The sequence below is a fragment of the Ranitomeya variabilis genome, chromosome 6, assembly GCF_051348905.1.
Source record: "Ranitomeya variabilis isolate aRanVar5 chromosome 6, aRanVar5.hap1, whole genome shotgun sequence".
Taxonomy (NCBI): domain Eukaryota; kingdom Metazoa; phylum Chordata; class Amphibia; order Anura; family Dendrobatidae; genus Ranitomeya; species Ranitomeya variabilis.
In genome coordinates this window covers 39402086-39426558 of record NC_135237.1, presented here as the reverse complement: position 1 = coordinate 39426558, position 24473 = coordinate 39402086, and the positions used below count along the sequence as shown (strand labels likewise).

The 24473-nt window shown below is 45.5% G+C and overlaps 2 protein-coding genes across 10 annotated transcripts in view; one reads left to right on the top strand and one right to left on the bottom strand.

The window, feature by feature from the left end:
* On the top strand, positions 1-20773 carry GTPBP10 (GTP binding protein 10). Of its 4 annotated transcripts, none has more exons than XM_077268295.1 (10): positions 1-137; positions 2449-2642; positions 4113-4349; positions 10915-10988; positions 13348-13400; positions 14116-14223; positions 14616-14693; positions 16533-16656; positions 16862-17121; positions 20640-20773. In XM_077268295.1, the coding sequence occupies exons 2-9, from the start codon at positions 2503-2505 to the stop codon at positions 17104-17106; spliced, it is 1059 nt and encodes a 352-aa protein (XP_077124410.1). In that variant the 5' UTR covers positions 1-137; positions 2449-2502; the 3' UTR covers positions 17107-17121; positions 20640-20773. The 4 variants fall into 4 exon arrangements, with proteins under 4 accessions (XP_077124410.1, XP_077124409.1, XP_077124407.1 ...); XM_077268294.1 differs by having other exon boundaries at positions 63-219; XM_077268292.1 differs by having other exon boundaries at positions 73-285.
* Positions 20431-24473, bottom strand: part of ADAM22 (ADAM metallopeptidase domain 22) — a 329143-nt gene continuing 325100 nt past the window's right edge. For 3 of the 6 annotated variants that reach the window (XM_077268285.1, XM_077268287.1, XM_077268289.1), the window contains one exon: positions 20431-23447. In XM_077268285.1, coding sequence (XP_077124400.1) covers positions 23427-23447 — 21 coding nt within the window. In that variant the 3' untranslated portion in view covers positions 20431-23426. The remainder of the gene's footprint in view (positions 23448-24473) is intronic. The other 3 variants (XM_077268284.1, XM_077268286.1, XM_077268288.1) reach the window with 1 other exon arrangement.

Below are 24473 nucleotides of genomic sequence, written 5' to 3'. Positions count from 1 at the left end.
CCTCCCTCTGTGTCTCTCCCTCCCTCTCCCTCTTCTAGTGTCTGTCTCTCCTTTCCTCCCTGGCTGCAGTCACGTGTTCTCCCTGTGTGGCCGGAACGCTCCTTTCGCTGCACTGTTGCTGCGGGGACGCCGATCAGGTGTGCACCGTGCCGCTCTCTGTGACTTTCTGCTCCCGTCCTCTGCAGCATGGTGTGCGCCGGCAGAGCGCTGCTCCGGAAGGTGCGCTGTCCGCCTGTCTTGTACTCCCCCTATCCTCCGTTACTCTGCCTCTCCGGGTGTGCTTGGGTTTGTGTCCCCCATCTACCAGTTCAGCCTTTTTCCTAGTTCTGTCTGGGTGAAGCTGGGGTGATTGCATCCCTAGTGTCAGCCTGGAATCCAGGAACATGGGAAACTATGGTCATGTCGCCATACTGGTTTCATCCAACTTTCCCGGACACATGAACGGTCCTCATGACAAGGTTGTGGGGAACCTTATATGCCAGAAGCGGTGCGCTGTGTAATAGCGTCCTCCAGGAGCCCCCTGAGCACAGCAGGGAGACCACCATCCCTAACCCTTTCCCACTGGAGCCATATTTCACCCTTTTGCCAGGAATCGCCTCTTTATTCCTCCGTGTCCCTCCACATACGACGGCTCGTTATTGGGGGGCGAGTTATAGTTCATTGTACCGTATAATGTCATGGAAAGCAGGGGGTTGGGGGGGTCTCCAAGTGTGGTGAAATGGTTAAAAAAAATCCATAAATTTTTTATATATCCACATTTCTTGTCTGGTGAACGTAAAAGTGAAAAATATCGTCTCCCCATGAGTGCGAGAACCGCAGAGAATGTGAACGGTGTCCTGGAGTGACCGGAGGAGAGTAAACAATAATGTGATCCAGCACCGGAAATAAAACATGAAAGAGCTAGATTTTTATTAAACGTCCATAAAATTAGATTTAAAAAAGTGTATGGAGCGGGCTTACGTAATTCATACTGCAGGCTGACACATGTAACCCCGTCCCATATAAGCTTTTTATAAATCTAATTTTATGGAGACATTTGTCTAATAATCTAGTTTTATTTAATGTAATTTTTTTTGCATTGCCGGTTTACAATATTTTTCTACTATTAAATTGTGTTAAAATTCACGATTCTCCAGGTCATTATAATTATGGCAAAACCAAACTGACATACATTTTTATTATTTTTGAGGATGGAAAAAAAAATAATTAGTTTGTGTTCCTTGTCTGTGAGACCTGTAACTATTTTCTCATGGATGGCGCTGTGGGAGGGCTTGTTTTTTTTTGTTTTTTTTTTTTTGCATGGTGATCGGATGTTTTTATTAATACAATTTGTTGGTACATGTGATGCCTTGATTGCTTTCTTTTCCATTTTTTTTTTTTGGCGGGTAGTGTGGCATGAAGAGAGCAATTCTGGCATTTGCCATATTGGTGAATTAATTTTATTTTTTTCATAGTGTGAACTTTTATGGACCAGGTGGTTTTTATTATATTATTGGGAAAACGAGTACTTTTACATTTTTACATAATATATATAAAATGTTATTACTTTCAGTCACCAGAGGAAACTTCCACCTGCAATTGTGTGATGATCAGTTCACACAGGGCTTTTTTGCTGCGTATTTTTATGCTAATTTTCAGCTGCTTTTTACAATACCAGCAAAGCCTATGAGATTTCAGAAATCTCATGCACACACATTGGTTTTTTGTTTGATCAGTATTTTATGCTTTGCTGCGTTTTTTTGGACATAGGGCACGTCACTTCTGTCAGCGTTTTTGCTGTGTTTTTTCACCCATTGACTTTTATGGGTGTTGAAAAAAAACGCAGGTATCATTATTTGGTGCTGAAAATCCAAGGACATTAGCCTGGACAAAGAGAAAAAAAAATCCGCCTGCGGTTTTGACGCAGCTTCTTTCCTGCCAAGATGATCAGGTTTTGCTGCAGTAAAAAAAAAGCAAAAATGCCCTGTGTGAACTTACCCTTGTTCTGTATATTGAAAATCAACAGACTTGTATATACCGAAATTGACATTCTCCTATGAGGCTCATCCACAAGCTGCGATTCTTAGGAAGACCAATATGGCAGCCATGGTGACCCATCGTCATGCTGTTGCCGGTACATACATTAACCAACAGCCCACCCCTTTAAATTTCATATCCGTTGATTGATATCAAGAGCTAAAAGGTTTAAGAGCAGTGATTGGAGCTCACTGTGGTTTGCAGTAGGTGCCAGCTGTATAGCACAGCCAGCAAATGCCCGGTTTGGCGCGGGCTCAGCTCCTGATCCCGCTGCGTACACGCACGCTGACATCACGGTGCACAGAAGGGCATAACGTCTTAGACTGTAAGCGCTTTTGGCTGCGGTGCTGTATCGCTCTCTGTTACGTGTGATAGACCTGAGCTCGGCAGCTTTTATTCTCATACTACCTGTCTGCTTTCTATTTCACGTAGTATGGAAACTTCATCGACAACCTGAGGATCCTCGTGAAAGGTGGCGCCGGCGGCATGGGTCTTCCCCGGTTAGGTGGAGAAGGCGGCAAAGGAGGTGACGTTTGGGTGGTGGCGAAAGATGGAGTCACAATGAAACACATAAAGAGCAAGTTTCCTCAGAAGCGCTTTGTTGGCGGTGTCGGGGTTAATAGTAGGTGAGTCCTGGTTATCTGAATATTTAAGTCGTGCCACATGGGATCCCCTGTTCTCGTAGTTGGTGGACACTGATCATGTGTTTAGTACCAATGCTGTGAATAGGTAATCAATGTTTCTCATGGGATATCCCCTATAAGACTTCACACTATGTAACTCTTCATGATACAAGTTATATCGAAAGGGGCGGCCGAGGTGATGTTAGGTCTCAGACAGGACGTGTGAGGGGTGCAGGGAAATAACTTCCATTAGAAAAGCCCATCTTCAGGTTTGTTGGTGGAAATGACTGATCTGCGTTATGGCCACATTAGGAATCTGACCACTGACAGAAGAAAAGTATTGGGACATCTCAATCACAGAATTCAGATTCTCACTCTGACCCATGAATGCATAACATGGATCCCTCTGGTTTCCATGGCTGAGTAGCTGCAATCAGCCGTACATCACCAAGCACAATGCCGGGCGTCTATCTGGCATCTGATGAAGGAGGCTGGGTTTGGTGATTGCAGGAGGACGTTACTCCCTCTGGCTGTATTGTTCCCGCTGGATCTGGTGGAGGAGGATAATGCTATGAGCCTGTTTTTCAGGGGTCAATCCCTGACACCCAGTTCTAGTGAAGGGAAATCTTAATACTCAGCATAACTAGGCATTTTGGACAATTGTGGCTTCACACTTTATGGGAATAGTTGGGGAAGGCCCTTTTTTGTTTCCCGTGACTGTGCCCACTGCAGAAAGCAAGGGCTATAAAAACATGGTTGTAGGAGTTTGGTGTGGAAGAACATGACTGACGGGGGAAAAAACTCTGATCTCAGCCCATCCAACAATTTTGGGATGAACTAGAACAGATTGTGATCCCAGCCTCTCCCCAACATCAGCGTCTGACCTCACAAATGCTTCACTGGATGAAGAGGCAAAATTCTGACTGACACTATCAAAATTTTGTAGAAGACCTATCCATAAGGGCGGGAGCTGTTACGTATGCCAAGGGACCAACTCTGTAATAAATGGAATATGTCATCAGGTTTTTATTATTTAATCTGAGAGCAGCATAATATAGGACAAAGAGCCTGATTCCAGGGATGTGTCACTTACTAGTCTGTGTGTTGCAGTATCCATACAATCAGTGTTTTATCTGCAGGAGATTATCACTACAGGACTAGGTGTCACATGCCAGGCAGTCCTGCTAATCTGTGTCACCCTGCCCCCACCACTGATTGACACATGAAGCTGCCAATCAGTGGTGTGGGCGGGGTTACACACAGCTCAGCATTCTGGGCACTGCTACATCTACAGCAAAGAAAACAGGAATTTTATCAAACCTGCCTCGACATCATGCTGGTCTTGAGTTACATAGCAAAATCCTGCAGACAGAAAAGCTCCTATAGGAGTAATGTGGAGGGGCACATACTTTTGTCTACATAGTGTACTTATAGCTGTGTGTAATTCTGTGCCATTTTTCTTGCATTTCTCAGTGTTCGATCTCTCAAAGGCACATCTGGGGCTGATTGTCAGGTGGAAGTCCCCGTTGGCATCGCCATCACTACTGACACCGGCACCAAAATAGGAGATCTGGATAGAGATGGTGACAAGCTGCGAGTGGCCAGAGGAGGTCTGGGCGGAGGATACAGGACAGAGTTTCTTCCTGCCAAAGGCCAAAAAAAAGTAATCCGTCTGGATATGAAGTTGATCGCTGATGTGGGGTTAGTCGGGTGAGTAGAGATCTCCTTCTTATTATCCAAACCCACCCGGAGGAAACAAGAGCCGCAGATTCCAGCGTATGTTTATGTCAGGAAGTCATCACCAAGATCTGTACTTTGGGCACCTGGCGAGGCCCCGGTGTGTGCAGTCTGTGCCCGTCACATGCGGTCGGTGCCCGTCACATGCGGTCGGTACCCTTGCGTGTGCGGTCGGTGCCCAGAACATGCAGTCGGTGCCTGGAACGTGCGGTCGCCACCCTGGCGTGTGCAGTCGGTGCCTGGAACATGCAGTCGGTGCCTGGAACATGCGGTCGGCACCCTGGTGTGTGCGGTCGGTGCCTGGAACATGCGGTCGGCACCCTGGTGTGTGCGGTCGGTGCCTGGTACATGCGGTCGGCACCCTGCCCTGTGCGGTCGGTGCCCGGAACATGCAGTCAGCACCCTGGTGTGTGTGGTCGGTGCCCGGAACATGCGGTCGGGACCCTGGCGTGTGCGGTCGGTGCCCGGAACATGCGTTCAGCACCCTGGCGTGTGCGGTCGGTGCCTGGAACATGCGGTCGGCACCCTGGTGTGTGCGGTTGGTGCCTGGAACATGCGGTCGGCACCCTGGTGTGTGCGGTTGGTGCCTGGAACATGCGGTCGGCACCCTGGTGTGTGCGGTTGGTGCCTGGAACATGTGGTCGGCACCCTGGTGTGTGCGGTTGGTGCCTGGAACATGCGGTCGGCACCCTGGTGTGTACGGTTGGTGCCTGGAACATGCGGTTGGCACCCTGGTGTGTGCGGTCGGTGCCTGGAACATGCGGTCGGCACCCTGGTGTGTGCGGTTGGTGCCTGGAACATGCGGTCGGCACCCTGGTGTGTGCGGTTGGTGCCTGGAACATGTGGTCGGCACCCTGGTTTGTGCGGTCGGTGCCTGGAACATGCGGTCGGCACCCTGGTGTGTGCGGTTGGTGCCTGGAACATGTGGTCGGCACCCTGGTGTGTGCGGTTGGTGCCTGGAACATGCGGTCGGCACCCTGGTTTGTGCGGTCGGTGCCTGGAACATGCGGTCGGCACCCTGGTGTGTGCGGTTGGTGCCTGGAACATGTGGTCGGCACCCTGGTGTGTGCGGTTGGTGCCTGGAACATGCGGTCGGCACCCTGGCGTGTGCGGTTGGTGCCTGGAACATGTGGTCGGCACCCTGGTGTGTGCGGTTGGTGCCTGGAACATGCGGTCGGCACCCTGGTTTGTGCGGTCGGTGCCTGGAACATGCGGTCAGCACCCTGGTGTGTGCGGTCGGTGCCTGGAACATGCGGTCGGCACCCTGGTGTGTGCGGTCGGTGCCTGGAACATGCGGTCGGCACCCTGGTGTGTGCGGTTGGTGCCTGGAACATGTGGTCGGCACCCTGGTGTGTGCGGTTGGTGCCTGGAACATGCGGTCGGCACCCTGGTGTGTGCGGTCGGTGCCTGGAACATGCGGTCGGCACCCTGGTGTGTGCGGTCGGTGCCTGGAACATGCGGTCGGCACCCTGGTGTTTGCGGTCAGTGCTCGGCAAGTGTGGTCGGCACCCTGGCGTGTGCCTCAGGTCGTCCTCATTCAGTTGCTATTTGATTAATTTCTTTATATCTAGTTCTGGAAAAACATGGCCGGTTTCATACATCCGTGCAAAGACCTTGCTCAGGATCAAAGCTCACTGGTTCATATGTGTTAGGAGACGATAAGCTCGGGTTGGGAGACCCGGCGGCCAGACGGTGAAGAGCAGCCCCTTGGGTGAGGTAGCCGTCCTCCCCATAATCATTAAAAAAAAAACCCCAAAAAACGGTAATCTAGAAAATAAAACCAATGTATGTAACATAGCGGAGAAGCAGCCGCCCGGCCGTCTTTTATCTGCTTCCAGCTTTTAACTCTGGTATTTAATTTCTCTACGATCTTCTGTACGTTTGTACCTTTAACCATGGAGATGTGATGAATGTAAAGGTTACACATGAAGTGGCGCTGCCTCCATTGTTTGCTCTGTGCCTTTAATTAGCGGAGGCGAAGTGCTGCTTTTAGGACTGCCATCCACAGGCTAACAGGGGCGCACTTCACCGCTCCGTCCCTGCGCACCGTCCCATCCCTCCATTGTGTTTTTTATCGTGTTGCAGCCATTTCGTTATGTTTCCTTTGATGGAGAAATCACGGCGCAATGGCCCCAATTAAGGATTTATCAATCACGAGGCCATTGTTGATTCATTGAACTCCATGTATGGATACCTGATGAAAGTGAACTGGCAGATTGAAGAGTTTTCATGTTAAATCTCTGTAATCTTAACCCCGTAATGTCCACAGTGTATTAGACCTTAATAACACCCCCTACACACACACACACACACACACACACACACACACACACACACACACACACACACACACACACAATTTTTTTTTTAGCATATATTTGTTATATACTTATTAGCTCTTCATTGTGAGGGTACGCAATTAAAAATACTATTTTTTTCCCTTTTATTTTCCTTTTCTAGCTTTTTTTTTTTTAAGAAGGTCAAAGAAATAACTAAAAATGAATACTGTATTTTTTCTGCCATTACAGGGTGTGATCAGCAGCACTATATTATTTATTATCCTCTTCTTTTTTGCAACTTTTTTTTCAGGGGTGTTGATTGCATGCACAGCACTTTTATAGGGCAGTCAGGAAGGCAGAAGCTGTGATATTCTACTGTTCACAGCTGTCTCTGTGCAGCCATAGGTCTCTGTGCAGCCATAGGTCTCTGAGCAGCCATAGGTCTCTGTGCAGCCATAGGTCTCTGTGCAGCCATAGGTCTCTGAGCAGCCATAGGTCTCTGAGCAGCCATAGGTCTCTGAGCAGCCATAGGTCTCTGAGCAGCCATAGGTCTCTGAGCAGCCATAGGTCTCTGATAAGCCATAGGTCTCTGAGCAGCCATAGGTTTCTGAGCAGCCATAGGTCTCTGAGCAGCCATAGGTGTCTGGGCAGCCATAGGTGTCTGGGCAGCCATAGGTGTCTGGGCAGCCATAGGTCTCTGGGCAGCCCTAGGTCTCTGGGCAGCCCTAGGTCTCTGGGCAGCCCTAGGTCTCTGGGCAGCCCTAGGTCTCTGTGCACCCATAGGTCTCTGGGCAGCCATAGGTCTCTGGGCAGCCATAGGTCTCTGAGCAGCCATAGGTCTCTGGGCAGCCATAGGTGTCTGGGCAGCCATAGGTCTCTGGGCAGCCCTAGGTCTCTGAGCAGCCCTAGGTCTCTGGGCAGCCCTAGGTCTCTGGGCAACCATAGGTCTCTGGGCAGCCATAGGTCTCTGGGCAGCCATAGGTGTCTGGGCAGCCATAGGTGTCTGGGCAGCCATAGGTGTCTGGGCAGCCATAGGTGTCTGGGCAGCCATAGGTGTCTGGGCAGCCCTAGGTCTCTGGGCAGCCCTAGGTCTCTGGGCAGCCCTAGGTCTCTGGGCAGCCCTAGGTCTCTGGGCAGCCCTAGGTCTCTGGGCAGCCATAGGCCAGATGCCATAAAAACAGCACTCTAGATTAGGGCCCATTATTAGTCCGTCGGACATTAAGGGGCCAAAGAGGCCATTTTATATGCTACAGCCACATTCTTCACCCTCTGTATTCTATATGTCTATGAGCTGAAAAAGTCAAGACATCAGACTTCTGAATGTCTCTGACCATCTCAATGAGGCTGCCTCTTCCTTATTTGCATATGGACTATATTTTAGCTTAAAAACTGTAGCGTCATTTTTATTTTTATTTTTTGAAATCTTCACATGGTAAAAACCGTCATACATGTGAGGGATTGCACTCTGCGCACAGTACAGCAGCATGCATGTCACAGGCAGTGTCCACACGTCTCCGCACAAGCGGACGCCCCGCGCACTGATCTGTGAGCCAATGTTCCTCGCAATGAATATTTCTCCTTCGCCTCATTGGGGGACACAGACCATGGGTGTATGCTGCTGCCACCAGGAGGCTGACACTAAGTATTACAAAGAAAGTTAGCTCCTCCCCTGCAGTATACACCCCTCTGCTGGCTCCCAGCTAACCAGTTCTTGCTCAGTGTCCGTAGGAGGCACACGGACGGGTCTGCTATTCAGACCCAAAGAACTCTTTTTTTCCGTTTTTTTACTTTTTACTACGGTCGAATGGGGCGACGGATTCTTTCATGTTCCGATCTCCTCGAACCATCAACAGGCGAGCACGGGAGTTTTACCTCTCCGTATCCTCTCCTGCGACGTGGGAAGCCACTGCCTGAGCTGATTCTAGGGGCGACGGGCCCCTTCAAGGGCACCGATCTCCCCCCTCCCTTATCAGACGAGCACTGGAGTTTTACCTTCAGTATCCTCTTCTGCAGCCAGGCCTATTGCCGGACATTCAGCCCTGTCCACCAGGTTTTACCCTCGGCTGTACAGAGGCACCTTCCAGCGTGGCGTCCGAGCAGCCCCCACTGCATCACCACTGAAAAAGCGGATGATGGAAGGAGGCAGACGGTTCCTCTCCACCCCTCTTCTGCAGGGATGGTGGATGGAGGCTCCCCAACCCTGCATCGTCCTATCTACCCGGGCACAGCTCCTACCTGCAGCATCTGCCATGGTCCCCCTCCATATTGGGGTAAGTGCTCCGTGAGATTTGGGTGTTCCGACGGTCAGAGGAGGGCTCCATAGCGACTGGGTCCCCACAGAGCTTCGCGGCACTTTTCCCCTCAGTCTGCGGGTGCGCGCTGGCCGAAGCCATAACTTTAGTCCCCGGCTTCGGCCCTGTTTAGGCCGCAGCCCGGGAAGCCCCTTCTAGCGGCTCCGCCCCCCTATTCAGGCGCTTCTCGTTCCAGACGAGATCTCGGCGGCCATCTTCCTCCTCCTCCATTGCGGTCACTATTTCTTCTGGAGGGGGCTGCGGCCGGCGGTTTTTCAGCGCTGAAGTCAGCGCTATTCCAGTCGGGGGACTCAGAACCTGAGTAAGGTTCTTCAATTTGGATAATGCCACGGCTGTGCCATACGTCAATCATCTCGCAGGTACCCACAGTCAAGCGCCATGGCCGAGGTACCTCGCACTCTCTGATGGGCCGAGATCTATCATTCGGTGATCTCAACAGTACATGTCCCTGGAGTAGAACACTGGGCGGCTGACATATTCAGCCGTCAGGGTTTTTCTCCTCAAGTGAGTGGGAACTTCACTCGGAAGTCTTCCTTCACATCTGCCTTCACTGGAGTACTCCAGATGTAGGTCGGATGGCGTCCAAGCTGAACGCCTATGTACTCCAGTTCATGGTTTGGCTGCAAGATCCAAGTCTATCGCAGTGCATTCTCCGTTTCTTCCACGGTACCAATTTCCATAACTCCTCTTCCACTACGTCTGAGACCTTTTTGGAAGCGGAAAAGGCCCCCAGTGATCCTGGGAGACCCGCACTGACCATGTCAGGTTTTCTCGCTTGCGGTACTAGTATTTCTCCGTCTTATTTCGTCAAAATTGGAACTATGGACCTTCTCGCAGGGAGTCTCCACCTGTAGTTCTTCCCTACCGGGTACCGTTAGATCTGGGGGACCTTAATGGTCCTGGGGATCTTACAGTACACTCCTTTTTTCGATCCAGAAAGACTTTACGATAAGGGAACGTCACTCCCCTTTCTTCTCTGCGTTCTTGTCATCCTGATGAGTCTTCAGAGCTTCCCACTCTGTTCCTTTCAGTCTTTTTTCCTTATTACCATCTATGCATCGTTGCCCTCAAGCCATCCCATTCCCTCGTTGCCAAGGTGGTTTTGTATTCCCACTGTTGCAGGGGCATCGTCCTCTCATCTTTCGGCTCCAGTCCACACAACGGAATGGGTTCTCCATAATCTGGAAGTAGTGAGTGCTCCAAGTGGGTACGTATCGAGGACGGCGTCCTTCCAAAGGTTGGACACTTTGCTTGGGCTTCTCGATGGTAAGTAGGCTTCCCGATGGTCACAGGAAGGGTTTAGCCGGGTTCATCGGCCACGTTAGCCTGGTGGATTCTTTTCACCATCCAGGAGTCCTTCCGTGCTAGATGTCAGCCTATCTCCCTGTCTCAGGTCCGCATGCATTCTTGAAGCACTATAATTCACACACTTCCACAGATGTGAGTCTGGGCAGGCGGACTTTGCAGGCCGCCTTGGCGCACTTGTAAGTAGCGGTTACACGGCCTGATCTGATGTTGTCCCCACCCAGGGACTGCTTTGGGACGTCCCATGGTCTGTGTCCCCCAATGAGGCGAAGGAGAAATAGGGATTTTTGTGTACTCACCGTAAAATCCTTTTCTCCGAGCCATTCATTGGGGGACACAGCTCCCTCCCTATTATTAGTTGTATTTGTTTTTATCATTTGATATGTTATACTCTCATATATAATGTGACATGCTATACGCTTATATGTTATTGATCTCCTACTGCTTTTGCACCGAACTGGTTAGCTGGGAGCCAGCAGAGGGGTGTATACTGCAGGGGAGGAGCTAACTTTCTTTGTAATACTTAGTGTCAGCCTCCTGGTGGCAGCAGCATACACCCATGGTCTGTGTCCCCCAATGAATGGCTCGGAGAAAAGGATTTTACGGTGAGTACACAAAAATCCCTATTTGTTTGTTTTTCAGGTTTCCAAATGCTGGAAAGTCCTCATTACTCAGCAGCCTCTCGCATGCCAAACCACAGATTGCAGACTATCCATGTAAGTAATCCGTGGTTGCATAGAGATAATGACACACATGCGGCTTTACCACCTGCAGCCAAGCCATGAAGCATCAATGGCGGCTCACTCCAGTCTGCGTCACCTCTGACGTGTTCCTCCGATAAGTCTGCTTTCACGCTCTGCTGATACAGTGATTTAAATGCCTGAAACTAGGAGTGGATTAATCCCTTGGTGCACAAGGAAGTACCTGTAAATCCATTCCAGAGTCCACATTTATGAAGCAGGCTCAGGAGCTGAGCCCGCTCCACACAAAGCAGACGCCAGCCTGCGTGTAATGGCAGCGACTGGAGTTGGCTCCTCTCACTGCTGTTTCATGGTTTAGATGCCTCTGTTGATCACTGACAGCAGTAAATGGACCCCACAGTGTGATTATGGGTTACCATTGTAAGTAAGGGCCACGGGAGGCCCCCATCACTGCTGTATTGGGTCTCCTGTGATGCCCAGCATATTTACACTCTATACTGCTGGTTCAAGTCCATTAAGGAATCTTAAAAGAAAAAAAAAGTTTTTAAAAATATATATACATAAAAGTTTGCAGTTGAGAAATGAATAAACCTTCGGTATTGCTGCATCTGTCCAATCTATGACCATATAAAATTAACTAGTACAGTAAACACCATGACGAGGGGGAAAATTGGAAACACCAGAATTCCTGTTTGGCACTCCTCCTTCATGAAATTAAATTAATTAATTCAATGTCCCGTCTCCCTGTAAAAAAAAAAAAAAAAAAAAACTACTACAGCTCCATAGATTGAAAAAGCACAGGACTCAGGGAATGATGACAATTTTTTTTTTAATCAATTAAAATGATAAAACAAAACCTGCACATGTTTGGTAATGCCATAATCGTACCGGCCTGAAGATTTGCGTCGCCAGGACATTTTTACCGCACAATAAATACTGTAGGGGTTGTCACCAGTTCATCGCATTTGGAATTCTTTGACCATTTTTGAGTATGTTATCAAATAGAACAAATGGCGTCCTTCAAAACTCCAACTGTTTCTGTAAAAACAAAGTCTTCGTACGGGTATGTCGAAGGGAAAAAAAGAAAAAAGTTGTGGCTCTTGGAAAAAGGGGAAGAAAAGAAGGAAAGTGCAAAGATGAAAAATCATCTGGTCCTTTTAAAAGGTTAAAAGAAAGTTAAATAAACTCTTTCCTCTATAGTTCTTCTCCATTTACTATCCACTGCTTGCCTTCGCTTTACATAATGCGTGGAAATGGCGCAAGAGAAAGCTCCCTAATGGCCAAAGCATGCATTCTCAGGACCAGGGCTCGTGTGCGATGCCCCCGATCAGGTTTCTGTAGAAGTTGTACAAGTGACGCTCTCTGCACCGTTTACTTCCCAATGCAAAAGTGAATAGTGCTGGAATAACCCAAGACTTGGCCATTTTTTAGTTTTTGCGCTTTTGTGTTTTCTTCCTGTATTTTCCATAACTTTCTAATTTTCCTGTTGACATCGCCCTGCGAAGGCTTCTTTATTGTGAGACAAGCTGCAGTTGTGGGTGACACCAGTTATTTTGCTACGTAATTTACTGAAAAATGGGGGGGGAAAATTCAAGGTGGGTTACAACGATGAAAAAAAAAAAAGCAATTCTGCCATTGTTTATTATTGGGTTTTCTTTTTACGTTTATTGTTCAGTAAAAATGATCTTGAAATCTGATTCTCCAGCTCAGTGCGATAACAGCGATACCAAACGTATGCATTATAATTTGTAAATATATTTTAATGGTTAAAGAGATTAAACTTTTTCGTTTGTTGTTTTATATACCGTATATATTTGTGTATTTTTATCTTTTAATTTAATAGTAGGTATTTTATTTTTGGGTTCATGACATTACATATCTCTGATCGGCTTTTCTAAAAAAAAAAAAAATAAAATAAAAAATAAAAAAAAGCAAAAACTTTGAGGTGGGAAATGCGATTGAAAAACTTTGTTTTTGTTTGCCGTGTAATGTACGATTTAAATAATTTTATGTTTTCATAGCTCGGCATTTTTGGTGCAACAATACCAAATATGTCTTTTTTTTTTATGGAGGGGAAAAGGAGGGGTTGGTTTTGAGAGGCCTGAGATGGTAGCCATGGGGGCCTTCTACGGGCTCAATGGCTCCCTGCAGTAGGGGTGGGGGTGAGATTGTATTAGATGGAGATTGACAGAGGCATATAAATGATCGGAGCTGGGTCTTGCTACTGTTGCCGGAGGCACGTGCTGGCTGTGTAGCACAGCTGACATCTGCCCGCTCTGTACACCCTGCACATGATCTGTAACAGCAATGTCCGTCACAGCTCATTAGTGGGAAGACATCTGACTCTAAATCCTTCATCACTCTTGTCTTACAGTTACAACAGTGCAACCCGAACTGGGAAAAATCATGTACCCCGACTTCAAGCAGGTAATAACAAAGCGCGCGCCGCCGACGTCATCGGGATAACTGGCCGGTCAGCGGACATCTTGGAGCCATTTATTTTTTAGCCATCCAATCCTTCGATTCTTCCGAGATGAGTGGCGCCATATTTGTCTGCCCTCCTGCCATAGAAGTGAATCGTACCTGTGCATTAGACATCTGGGTGCACGTTGTTCCATTTTATTTTATTTTATTTTTTTTCGTGACTTAAAAATTAAGGCTTTGGAAAACTAAAGACCCAGAATGTTTTATTTTCCATTTTTGCAGCTGTGGGAGGCGTTTGTTCATGCCGAGCTGACATTTTTGTTACATACATTTTTTTTTTCATCACAATTTATTTCATTTTTGCCGGTTTAGATTTTCTTTTACGCCGTTTACTGTATAGGCTAAATTTTCTTTTTTTACATTTTACTTTTACGGTCGTGGCAATTTTTTATTTACATTTTTTTTACATTCTCGTCAACTGGAGAAAAGCAGGGTTATTCCAACTGGTGATTGTTTGATCGGTGATTGATGGCAGCATTAAAGTGGAGGCTGCTGTTAATGGCAGGCGCTCGATGTCTAACACAGCCGGCACCGGCCCTGGGTGCAGCGGGCACAGCTCCTGGGATCCCACTATTTTCAGGAGGAGACTTACACATCTGAAATGTTTTATTCTGTCTTTAGTCCGTCGCTCCTTTAATCATTCCCTGGATTTCTGTAGATTTCAGTTGCCGATCTCCCCGGTTTAATAGAAGGTGCGCACCGCAACAGAGGAAGGGGCCACAAATTTCTCAAGCACGTGGAGCGGACGAAGCAGCTGCTCTTCGTAGTAAGTTTTCCGATGCTTCCTGCGACTCCTTTATATCAATGCAGGAATATGACGATGCAGAACAGTAACAGAAGGGGGCGCCCTAACCCTTGCCCCCCAGATATGACCCCTCTAGAAGGTGCTTCACGGTGACCTGTTATGTGAGTGAGGTGCCATCTAGTGGCAGAGATAGGAAGAGCCATATGGTTGATGGATCAGTGTTAGCATGATTAATAATAATAAATGTGTCTACCGTATATAACGCCAACATAATCCACAGCACTTTATAATTAAGCGGGGACACAATTACACCCATACATCATTGACGGCAGTCATGCATAACCTCAATTCTGACATTTCTGATTTATCTCGATATGAAATCCACCTCTATCGATTTTTGTATCCACTTCCAGGTCGATGTTTCTGGATTTCAGCTTTCCGTCAAGTCTCCATTCAGAACGGCCTTTGAGACTGTGCAGCTACTGACGCTGGTGAGTACCCCGCTGTGCAGATGTGCTCCCAGAGATGGCGCTGCCAGAACAATTTCCACTTTGGACATATGTTAAATTATGACATGTAATAATCGTGTTATACAGCTATACTTCTACATTACATGAAAGTGGACACAGGGAAAGTGCCGCCCAGCTACTTACAGTCATGACTTTATGCAATTTTGCTTCAAAGTGGAACGTTTTGTAAAAATTGCATCACAGTTAATGTTTGGGACTAAAAGTAAGAGTGGATACACGTCCCGGCTCATGCTTACGGGCAGACCTGAATCTCGGTAATTCACATCCCAATAAACATCCACGTTAGAAAGTTGAGAAGTGACCTGATTATTGTAGAGGGGGCGATTAGAAGAGAAACTGCCCCTTTATTAGGAAAAAAATAATCCCACCCTCCCTTAAATTTGGCAGTAATCATATATTCTGAATGAAAATGTTCCTGTATCACCAGAGGCTGTACAGGGAGAAGATATGACAGTAAGGGCTTATTCACATTTTTGTCTCATTTTTCGAACGGTAAAAATTGTATTGTTTTCCAGTCCCAGCATAGGGACTGAGCTTTCTGAGATCCTCCTGCACACGCTGCTTTTTTTTTTTTTCCTTGCAGACTTGAACAATCAAAGCATTTTTTCAATTCTGCAGCGTGTCAATTGTTTCACCATTTTTCACCCATTCAAATAAATAGGGAAAAAAAGCATAAAAAACACAAAAAAAAAAGTCTTTTTTATGCAACATTTTTCCTGCCAACATTCTTAGTTTTTTTATATGCGGAAAAATCTGCTGCAAATATTCAGCGTGTGCACAATCCCTAACCGGCTGTGACCTCTTTTACAGCTTTGCCGACTGTCATAGAACCAGGAAGTAAAACTTAGATTCTGGGAATATTAGCCAAGTTTCCAGGCTTAAATATATCAAGTCACTAATCACTAGATGTTACTTTACACATCCGTGTTTTTAGTTCCTCCATTCTCTGCTGATTGCCTCTTTATACCCTTCCTATCATATGACGTACTCTTTACATCACATGTCCGGTTTCCTTTTTTTTTTTTAGAAATTTTCTTTATTTCCCCACCTAATTAAAAAAATATAAACCAGTTTGTTATTGCCGTAACCACGCAAAATAAAATTGCATTTGTTGTGTAATTTCACCCCATTTTTTTTCCCGTTTCTTAGTACATTAAATGGTTTAATGAATTGGTGTAGTTTAAAACTACAACTTATTCTGCATAAAATAAGCCCTAATACATCTATGTGAATAGAAAAATAAAAAAAAGTTATGGCCCATGGAAGAATAGCAGGAAAATGCAAAAACTAGTATAATTGCCAGATTGGGAAACAGTTGAAGTTTTAGTGGTTGGTGGCTGTTTTTCTTGATCACTCCACATTCCCTGCTTACCTTACACGTGGTGGGTTAAGCCCATGAACAACATCTACCAGTTATCCACAGGATAGGTGATTATGATATAGGATAATTACTGAGACCCTCACCAATCGCAATAAGGGGTCCTGGAACAGTGAGGAAGCATGGACGCCCCCCCCCATCCATACAAAGGACTGACTCGGATCTCTATTCTCCGCTGGCTTCCACCACCGCTGCGCTTCTCGCCTTTTACTGTCCAAGTGTGAGACGCTTGATAACCCCTTAATGTTAGATGCAATGTTAATGATGCACAGGTATTTAGAGCCGTCCTTTTCTAGCTTTCAACGTTTTTTGTTTTTTTTTCTAGAAACAGCTCCTCTCTTCTCTATTGGTCATGTTTGGTAATACATTTTGTCGCCTTCAAGTTAATTAAACCATATTAAAACATTTTTGTAATATTTTAGGAGCTGGAATTGTACAAAGAAGATCTGCTGGATAAGCCTGCCTTACTAGCGGTCAATAAGATGGATCTGCCTGAAGCTGACGACAAGTTGCGGGAGTTGGTGAAACAACTGGAAAATCCACAGGGTAAGAGATCTCACATTACGGGAACGTGGAGGATCGGCAGCGTCAGTCCCAGAGGAGGTTTATGTGTTTTTGAAGACATCTGTGCGTCTCGGAGCAGCCGCGGGTGCAGAAGGAGAAGTGCACTGGGAGGATTGTACTGGGTAACGTTCTTGCGCCTCCACGAAAATGTCCAATGTGTATAACAACCTGTTTTTTTTGCTATTAGATTATTTACATACATTGCCGGAAGAATTGGTCCCGGATTGTCAGATTAACTTCAAGGAAATCATCCCGATCTCTGTGGCTACAAACCAGGGAATCTCAGAACTGACCAGATGCATCCGCAGATCAATAGATGAACATGCAGAACTCGAAATTCAGCAAACCGCCAAAGAGAAGCTGCGGAGTCTTCACATAACGTCTTCTCAAAGTGTCAGACAGCTGCTTCCCCCAGAACCGACGTTGGACTGAGAGATGATCCCCCAGGTGGGAAATGAGTGGACAGGAATTTGTCATTTCAATAAACTATCTTTTCTGGCTGTAGCAAGAGAAAAGGCTGCGTTATGGGTACTGAGGAAAAGGCAGCGTTATGGGTACTGAGGACCACACACATCTACAGACCTGTCACGTGCCCTAAATATGTAAGTCTTAATGCTGCTGTTCTACTCAATCCGGCATTGTCTTTCTTTTGTTTCTGCTCCTCTCCATTCCTGAGATATGGCCCCCTTTTCCCAGTGTATAAATCCACACTTGTTAACCAAAGGGGTGTGGTCCTCAGAGAAGAGTTGTGGACCCCACCCAATTGGCTAAGAAGACTAGATTTATGCACAGGGAAGAGCTCTGGAAGGAATAGGAGCATGAACTAAAGAAGAACACCAGATTCAGGAGAACAGCGGCATTTACACCAGACTAAAAAAAAAATACATATTTATGAAAATTGACAAGTCCTCTTTAAAGAGGACCTTCTACCAATTTTTTCATGTTGAACTGGTCACACGATGTAATAGTGACTGCAGAGCGGAATAAAACTTTTTTATTTTATTTTGCCTCGTTGTTGCAGATATGTTAGTGATAAAAGTACTTGGCACCTAAGTAGTTAACACCCACATGGCTTTAACATTATTTATCAGAGAGACTTCACTGGGAGCTTGTACTTATTCCTTGTGTATGAGGCTCTGACCCATATCTGATGTGCGCTGCGTGTTTTAAATGTGCAACATATCAATTCTTCTTGTAGGTACGTTGAGTTTTTTGTGCAGATATTTCCCATAGACTTGTATTAGATACGTACAATCCACATGTTTTTAGTGCATATCCATGGTGGAAAAGCATCGAAACTGCATGTAAGTCTGCACATGACTGTATAAATAAAGTTTTGTCAAAGACAAGTCACAGAAAGTATTAAAAAAAAAAAAAACAACCTATTAAAAAAAAACAAAAAAAAAAACCTGGCGTACTAAAAAGTCAAACGCTCTAAAAATGTACTTGAAAAAAATGCAAGTCACCTAATTTACTTAATAGGTGCAGAAATGGTGCAGAAAAGCTCCAACATCAAAAACGTCCCAAAAACTCATGGGGGCAACGTAGCTTGACAGTATGTTCTCCTTACTGCAGAGCGATGACATGCTGCAGTACAGCAGATCTGAGTGTGATTAACGGACAACTTTTAGTTCTCATCTTTGCTAGTCTCATTACAAACACTTCTAGTAGCTCTCGTCCCTTACTGCTGTCGGCTCTCCCAATCATAAGTAGGAATCCACATTCAAGGGGATAAAATATCCCTCTCGCCCCTACAATAGCTTAGATCAGGCTCAGTGTGAGATATGCATTGACAGTCTGCTCTCCTCATTGTAGAGTGATGTCATGTGCTGGAGCACAGCAGACCTGAGTGTGATTAACAGCTTTCAGCTCTCATCTCTGGCAGTCAGAGTGGGGGGGGGGGGGGGAGCAGAGATGAGTCTGAGTATAAACTCTTCTAATAGCTGTCCTTTCAAATTAGCATTGCAAAGGCGAAGTGTAGTGCTGCTAACTTTGTTGCACTGCTTCTCCCTCACACTGACTGCTGGAGAAGAAAGCTGTTAATCACACTCAGGTCTGCTGTACACCAGCACATGTATTTACTCTGCAATAAAGAGAGCAGACTGTGTCATTATGTCTCTGAAGAGCCTGTTCTAAGCTCCAGTAGGGTCTACACTCTAGTTCATTTTCTCCTTGTATGTGGATGCCTGCTTATGTTTGGCAGAGCTGGCAGCACCATGAGAGGAGAATTACGAGAAGTGTTTATAATGAGACTCAACTATGGAGCACTTTCCACACTGGCTGCTGGAAATATGAGCTAAAAGCTGTTAGTCACACTTAGGTTTGCTGGGCTCCAGCATGTCATCACTCTGCAGTTAGGAGAGCAGACTGAAATTTGAATTGCATTACTGCACTAGATAATAAGCAAAAATGGAGATGCTTGGCACATAATTTGGCCAATTAATGCAGGCCCAGCAACCAACGATGCGGCTGGATGTATTTCTATGCAGCTGAACACTCCGGTCCCGAGTGCCAGCGGCAGTGCCGGGACTTGATGTGAGAGACTCGCATTGATCTCGCAAGGGTGACTCCGACCTAATGTGAATCCTCTCCTAGGCTGAAGCCTGCATTTATGGGTAGGTAGGTCCCTGCTGCCATTAAAACCGCCACAGGCTGGTGGGTGTAGTGCTCAGTCAGAGAACAAAATACGGTCACTTCCAAACACAAAAACAGGTGTGTACAGGTGCGAACTAAGAGAAGCCATCTCTATACATAAATAAAGTTGCACTCTGTAGCGCTATAACATGCAAACATGAAACTTGAATTGTATTATTGCTCTGGATAATAAGAAAAAATGGAGATGCTTACATACCTACCCATAAATGCAGGCTTCAGCCTAAGAGAGGATTCACATTATATAGGTTCCCAGCCACCGGAGATCGCTTTGTCGTTGGTTGCTGGGCATGCATGAATTGGTCAAATTATGTGTTAAGCATCTCCATCTTTTCCTATCTAGAGCAGTAATGCAATTCAACTTTCATATATTTCATGTTTACATGCTATAGCGCCACAGAGTGCAACTTTATTTGTTTCTGTGTCAATACATGTTTCACACTAAACTATAGCAGGGGTGTGTTCTTTCTCTAGTGTGTCGCTACCTGTTTATGATTGGTCAGAAAGTAGAAGTGCACGCCCCCAGTGAAATCTCTAAGTAATACCCACTTGGACTTTTAAAATATTAACTCCTTGTGTGCCAAAATCTTTGATCACTAAAATCTGTCATGGAGAGGCGAAACTAAAAATAAAAAAAAAAAGTATGTAAGTTTAGTCTTGCTCTGCAGCTACTATTGTGTCCACTTCAACATTAAAAATGTGGTTAAAGGTCGTCATTAAAGGGGTTGTCTGTCTTCATATATATATAAATGGGGATGAGATGCAATATCAGACGCAGACAGATGAGGTGCCATTTCGGAGAGTAACAATAGATGATCCTATATATTTTTTTTTTTTTTTATAATTCGGAGAAAGTGTTTCCGTATGAGGGGGAAGAAGAAACAAGAGGAGGTTGATTAATGTCTGACGTTCTGTAGGTGGCATTTATTATTAATACAAGATACTTCACAAATGTCACAGCTCTGCTGTATAGTTAATAATCTTGGAAATCCTGGAGGTAAATTTCGGTTTTCTATAGAAAATGTAAAAAGATCACATGTGTAATTCCACATCCCAGAGTAGTGGCGGCTTTTCTCGAGTCGGTAAACTCTACAGGTGACAATATGCAGAAAAGTCAATATTTATTTTGGTAAAATCTAGTACTTCACCGGTTACAGAATATTTGCAAGTTTCTGAAATTGAACACTATAAGGCATACACAAACAATTGCACGCTAAAAAGCTACAACACGGCTGAAACCAGGTAAAGCAATACAAAAAAAGAGAAGTTACATTCCACTTTGTCTGCCTTAGAGTTGTTGTACTTCTTTGCAGAAAACCGTTTCCAAACGTGCAGAATGTGAAGCCCGGTCTCACTTGTTTAATAATCTGGTGCGAGGAGTTCGGTGTCACCACATTAAGTGATAGTTCTACAAGCAGAAGAGGGTTCTCTGGATTTTTTCGGACTGATGACCTTATCCTAAGGGCGCAGTCAGGTGCCAAGTCTTGAAACCACGAGGGAAGTAAAAGCTGGAACGACTGTGAGCGCAACCGCAATGATCATTGTGGTTTATCCTGATGAAGAAGTATGAATACTTCAAAACGCGTTGACAAATAAAATCTACATCAGAACACTCTCGGACTGCTATCGCATATTGGACCTCTGGCAGCGCAAATTTACATCCACTTTCCCTCCAACTTTACAAGTGTTCAGACCAAGCCCAGGCGCTCAGTACTAGTCATTAGGTGCTGATAGACTCCGCTTTTATATCAGATCCATGATCATCCAACTCCCGCCACCCTCACCGATCAGCTAATTGGGCCATGGCTCTCCTGAAGTGTCATAGCTACGTACATTATATAGTGCCCGGCCCTGCTGCTCTTTCCTATACATGTGATTTAGAGAGAGCATGCAGTACCATTCATGACCACTATGTGGTGTTTGGAGCCGTCCCTCGTCAATCAACTGATCAGAGGAGTTGTCCGGAGTCAGATCCCCACATACTGATGTTAATAACCTATTCATCAATGGTAGAGTCCTGAAAACTCTATTAAAGAGGCCAAGTTGAGAACTAGTTGTCCACTTTCTTGTAGAAGCGGCATCACGCTTGTCCATGGGCCATGCCTCTGTGTTGCAGCTCATCCCCCATTCATTTCAATGAGGCTGAGCCGTCATACTAGGCTGATGGTGCAGAAAACACTTTGTATTCAACTTTCTTCTGAGCTCAGTGGCGCCCCCTGCTGACTGATCGGTTATATGATATGTTATTATGAACTGACTGCCAGGAATTAAAAGTTCACAAGTCGGTTACAAAGATGGGGGCTTGTATTTATTTTATCAATCTATAGGGGTAAAATTCTCTAACCAGAACTTAGAAGGGTATTCCAGTCCTGAATTGGGAGGGGAGGGTGGGTCGGTGATGTCGTATCTACCGATACCTGCCCGTTCTGCACGCAACCCAGCCCCGGTATTAATAGAAGTGACATCCCTGGCTCATCTCTTACCTTCCGATGTGGAACTAATCTGAGCAGGCATGTCCCTTTAAGTTCTGACCCGGAAATCTTACGCTCTTCACTATATGCAGTAGGGCCTTCTGGCAATTGGGTTTACGAATGATAGAATATTATTCAATATTTTCCCATGTCGTGAGCTGTGGATTTCTCCTTTGCCTTATTGGGGGACACAGACCGTGAGCTGTGTCCCCCAATGAATGGCTAGGAGAAAAGGATTTTACGGTGAGTACACAAAAATCCCTATTTTATTTCTCAAGCACTACATTATTAAATAAGCCGGTTGTGTCCAAGATGGGCTTCTGCAAGTTTCCGTCGATGCATCAGAAAGGCACAGCACTGGTTATAGTAGGGATGTCCGCGTCGTGGCCCTCCAGCCGATCTTATTATCTGGGGACCAGGACTGGATATATATATATATATATATATATGACTTTTACAGAAAATTAATCTGAGAGTCCACAATTTTTTCCACTTCATGAAACTTGTGTGTCGTTTATGATGTCCGTTACTAGAGGTATCTACATATCCATTCATGCCAAAGAAGTCCCTACAAGATCCAAGAGCCATCATGGAAAGTCGTACATTCCCAGCACACTCTGCAGAATTCTACATATATTCTATGAATTTAGAATTTCAGCCCAAAATATATATCTATATATATATATATATATGGCACAAACATTCGGGTTTTTGATGCCATTTCTCTCGCTTCCATATGAAATCTCTATTTTATCTACATCTCCAAATCTACATGGTCATTCTCTGACTCCGCTATGTCTACAGGCAGGCAAACATTGGCCCTCCATCCTCCGTCGGGGCCTGTGCCCTAAATGGCGACAGGTTCCTCCACAGTTGGAGTTGCATTGGTTGCCACTCTCATTTCTACAGTATCAGTGCTCTGTTATTTGTATTGGGGGTTTTTTTCCCCCCAAGACCATCTAAGTGTGCTCACGTCTCATGAAGCGTTTCACAAAATAATGTACTATACCTAATTTTTTTTTTTTTTTTTTTTTTTTTTTTTACAATTTAAAATGTACATATGTACAAAAAGTATGATTATAAATGTTTTTAGATTAGGCAAAAATTTGGCTTTTTTTGTTAAATAAAAAGAAAAAAAGAAAGCATTATTATTATCCTCTATGGTTCCATGCTTACTTACAGAACAATGTATCTATAGCAAGTGGAAAAATTTCATATGTGCATGCATTGAACAGAAGTGACCACTGGGGGCGCCGTGCATGGAAACTAACAATGGTTTCGTGGACTCCGGTGGTAAACAATGGATGGTTAATGGGCTAATAAATTTAGACCTCTGTCTCTGCAGATATGAGAATTTATACCCGGCATCGAAAATTATATCTATCATGCATAAAAGGCTTCCACTCCCTACCAAGACCATTGATATTGAGCTTTTCTTCCAAACCCCTTTAAATTAAGATTGTCTTATATCAATCCTTAGGAATGGCAAAATTATAATTGGTAGTGAGAGCCTCTTCTTAAAGGCAAAGGTCTCTGTAAACAACAATGGTCCGTCAATATTGGTTGATGAATGAGTGCAGGTAAAGTATCGTTCTTTAGAATCCACTGCAGATAAACGTTCTTCATCTTCTAGATTGATGTTTCCCACAGCTGTAAAAAAAACAAATGACAAAAGTCACAGACAGGTATAGGTATGACATATAGGAGGGCTTATAGCTTAGTACGGCTGCTCAGTGGTTAGCACTGCATGGTGGCTCAGTGGTTAGCACTGTTGCTTTACAGCGCTGGGGTCCTGGGTTCAAATCCCACCCAGAACAACATCTGCCAGGAGTTTGTATGTTCTCCCCGTGTTCCCGTGGATTTCCTCCAGGTTCTCCGGTTTCGTCCCACACTCCTAAGACATACTGATAGGGAATGTAGATTGTGAGCCCCAATGGGGACAGAAATGATATCTGTAAAGCGCTGCGGAATATCATGGTGCTATACAAGTGAGTAAAATTATTTAAAAAAAAATCTACCCATTGAGAGTTATTCCTCCCCTTACACATGCACTCTCAGTTCGGTTGTGCATATTTGTCTTTTTAATAAGAAAAAGAGAGTACGTCAGTTTATGCAGTGTTAAAATAAAAAAATCACGGTGGGTTGGAGACTTTTGTAAATCCCATCCATTTTGCTGGAATTGTAAGACACAACAAAAATAAGCAGTGCCAAAAACTCAGCAAAAATGGGTTGTGTGAACTTAGAGGTTGTCCACATTGATGTTCTCTCCTCAGGATATGGCATCAATGTCTGATGGGCCGGCACTTGGCATCCCCGCCGATCTACTGTTATCGGTGCCAGCGGTGGCGGCCACCTGACGGAAGTGCTTCCTTGCGGAGCTTGGCTATCTACTTGTGGGGTGCTACACATCCGCCTCCTAATCAAGTCAGTAGGAGGCGGATGTGCAGTAACAAGCCCCGGTCACTATAAGTAGACGGCCAAGCTCTGCAAGTAAGTACTTCCGGCCGCCAGCACCGATAACAGCTGATCGGCGGGGATGCCGAGCACCGGACCCCGGCCGATGAGACATTGATGCCCTATCCTAAGAATAGGTCATCGGTGTAAAAGTAGCGGACAACCTCTTTAACCTAACACTCCAGATGGTGTCTCGGAACTTGACGTGGTGACAAGCTTGGC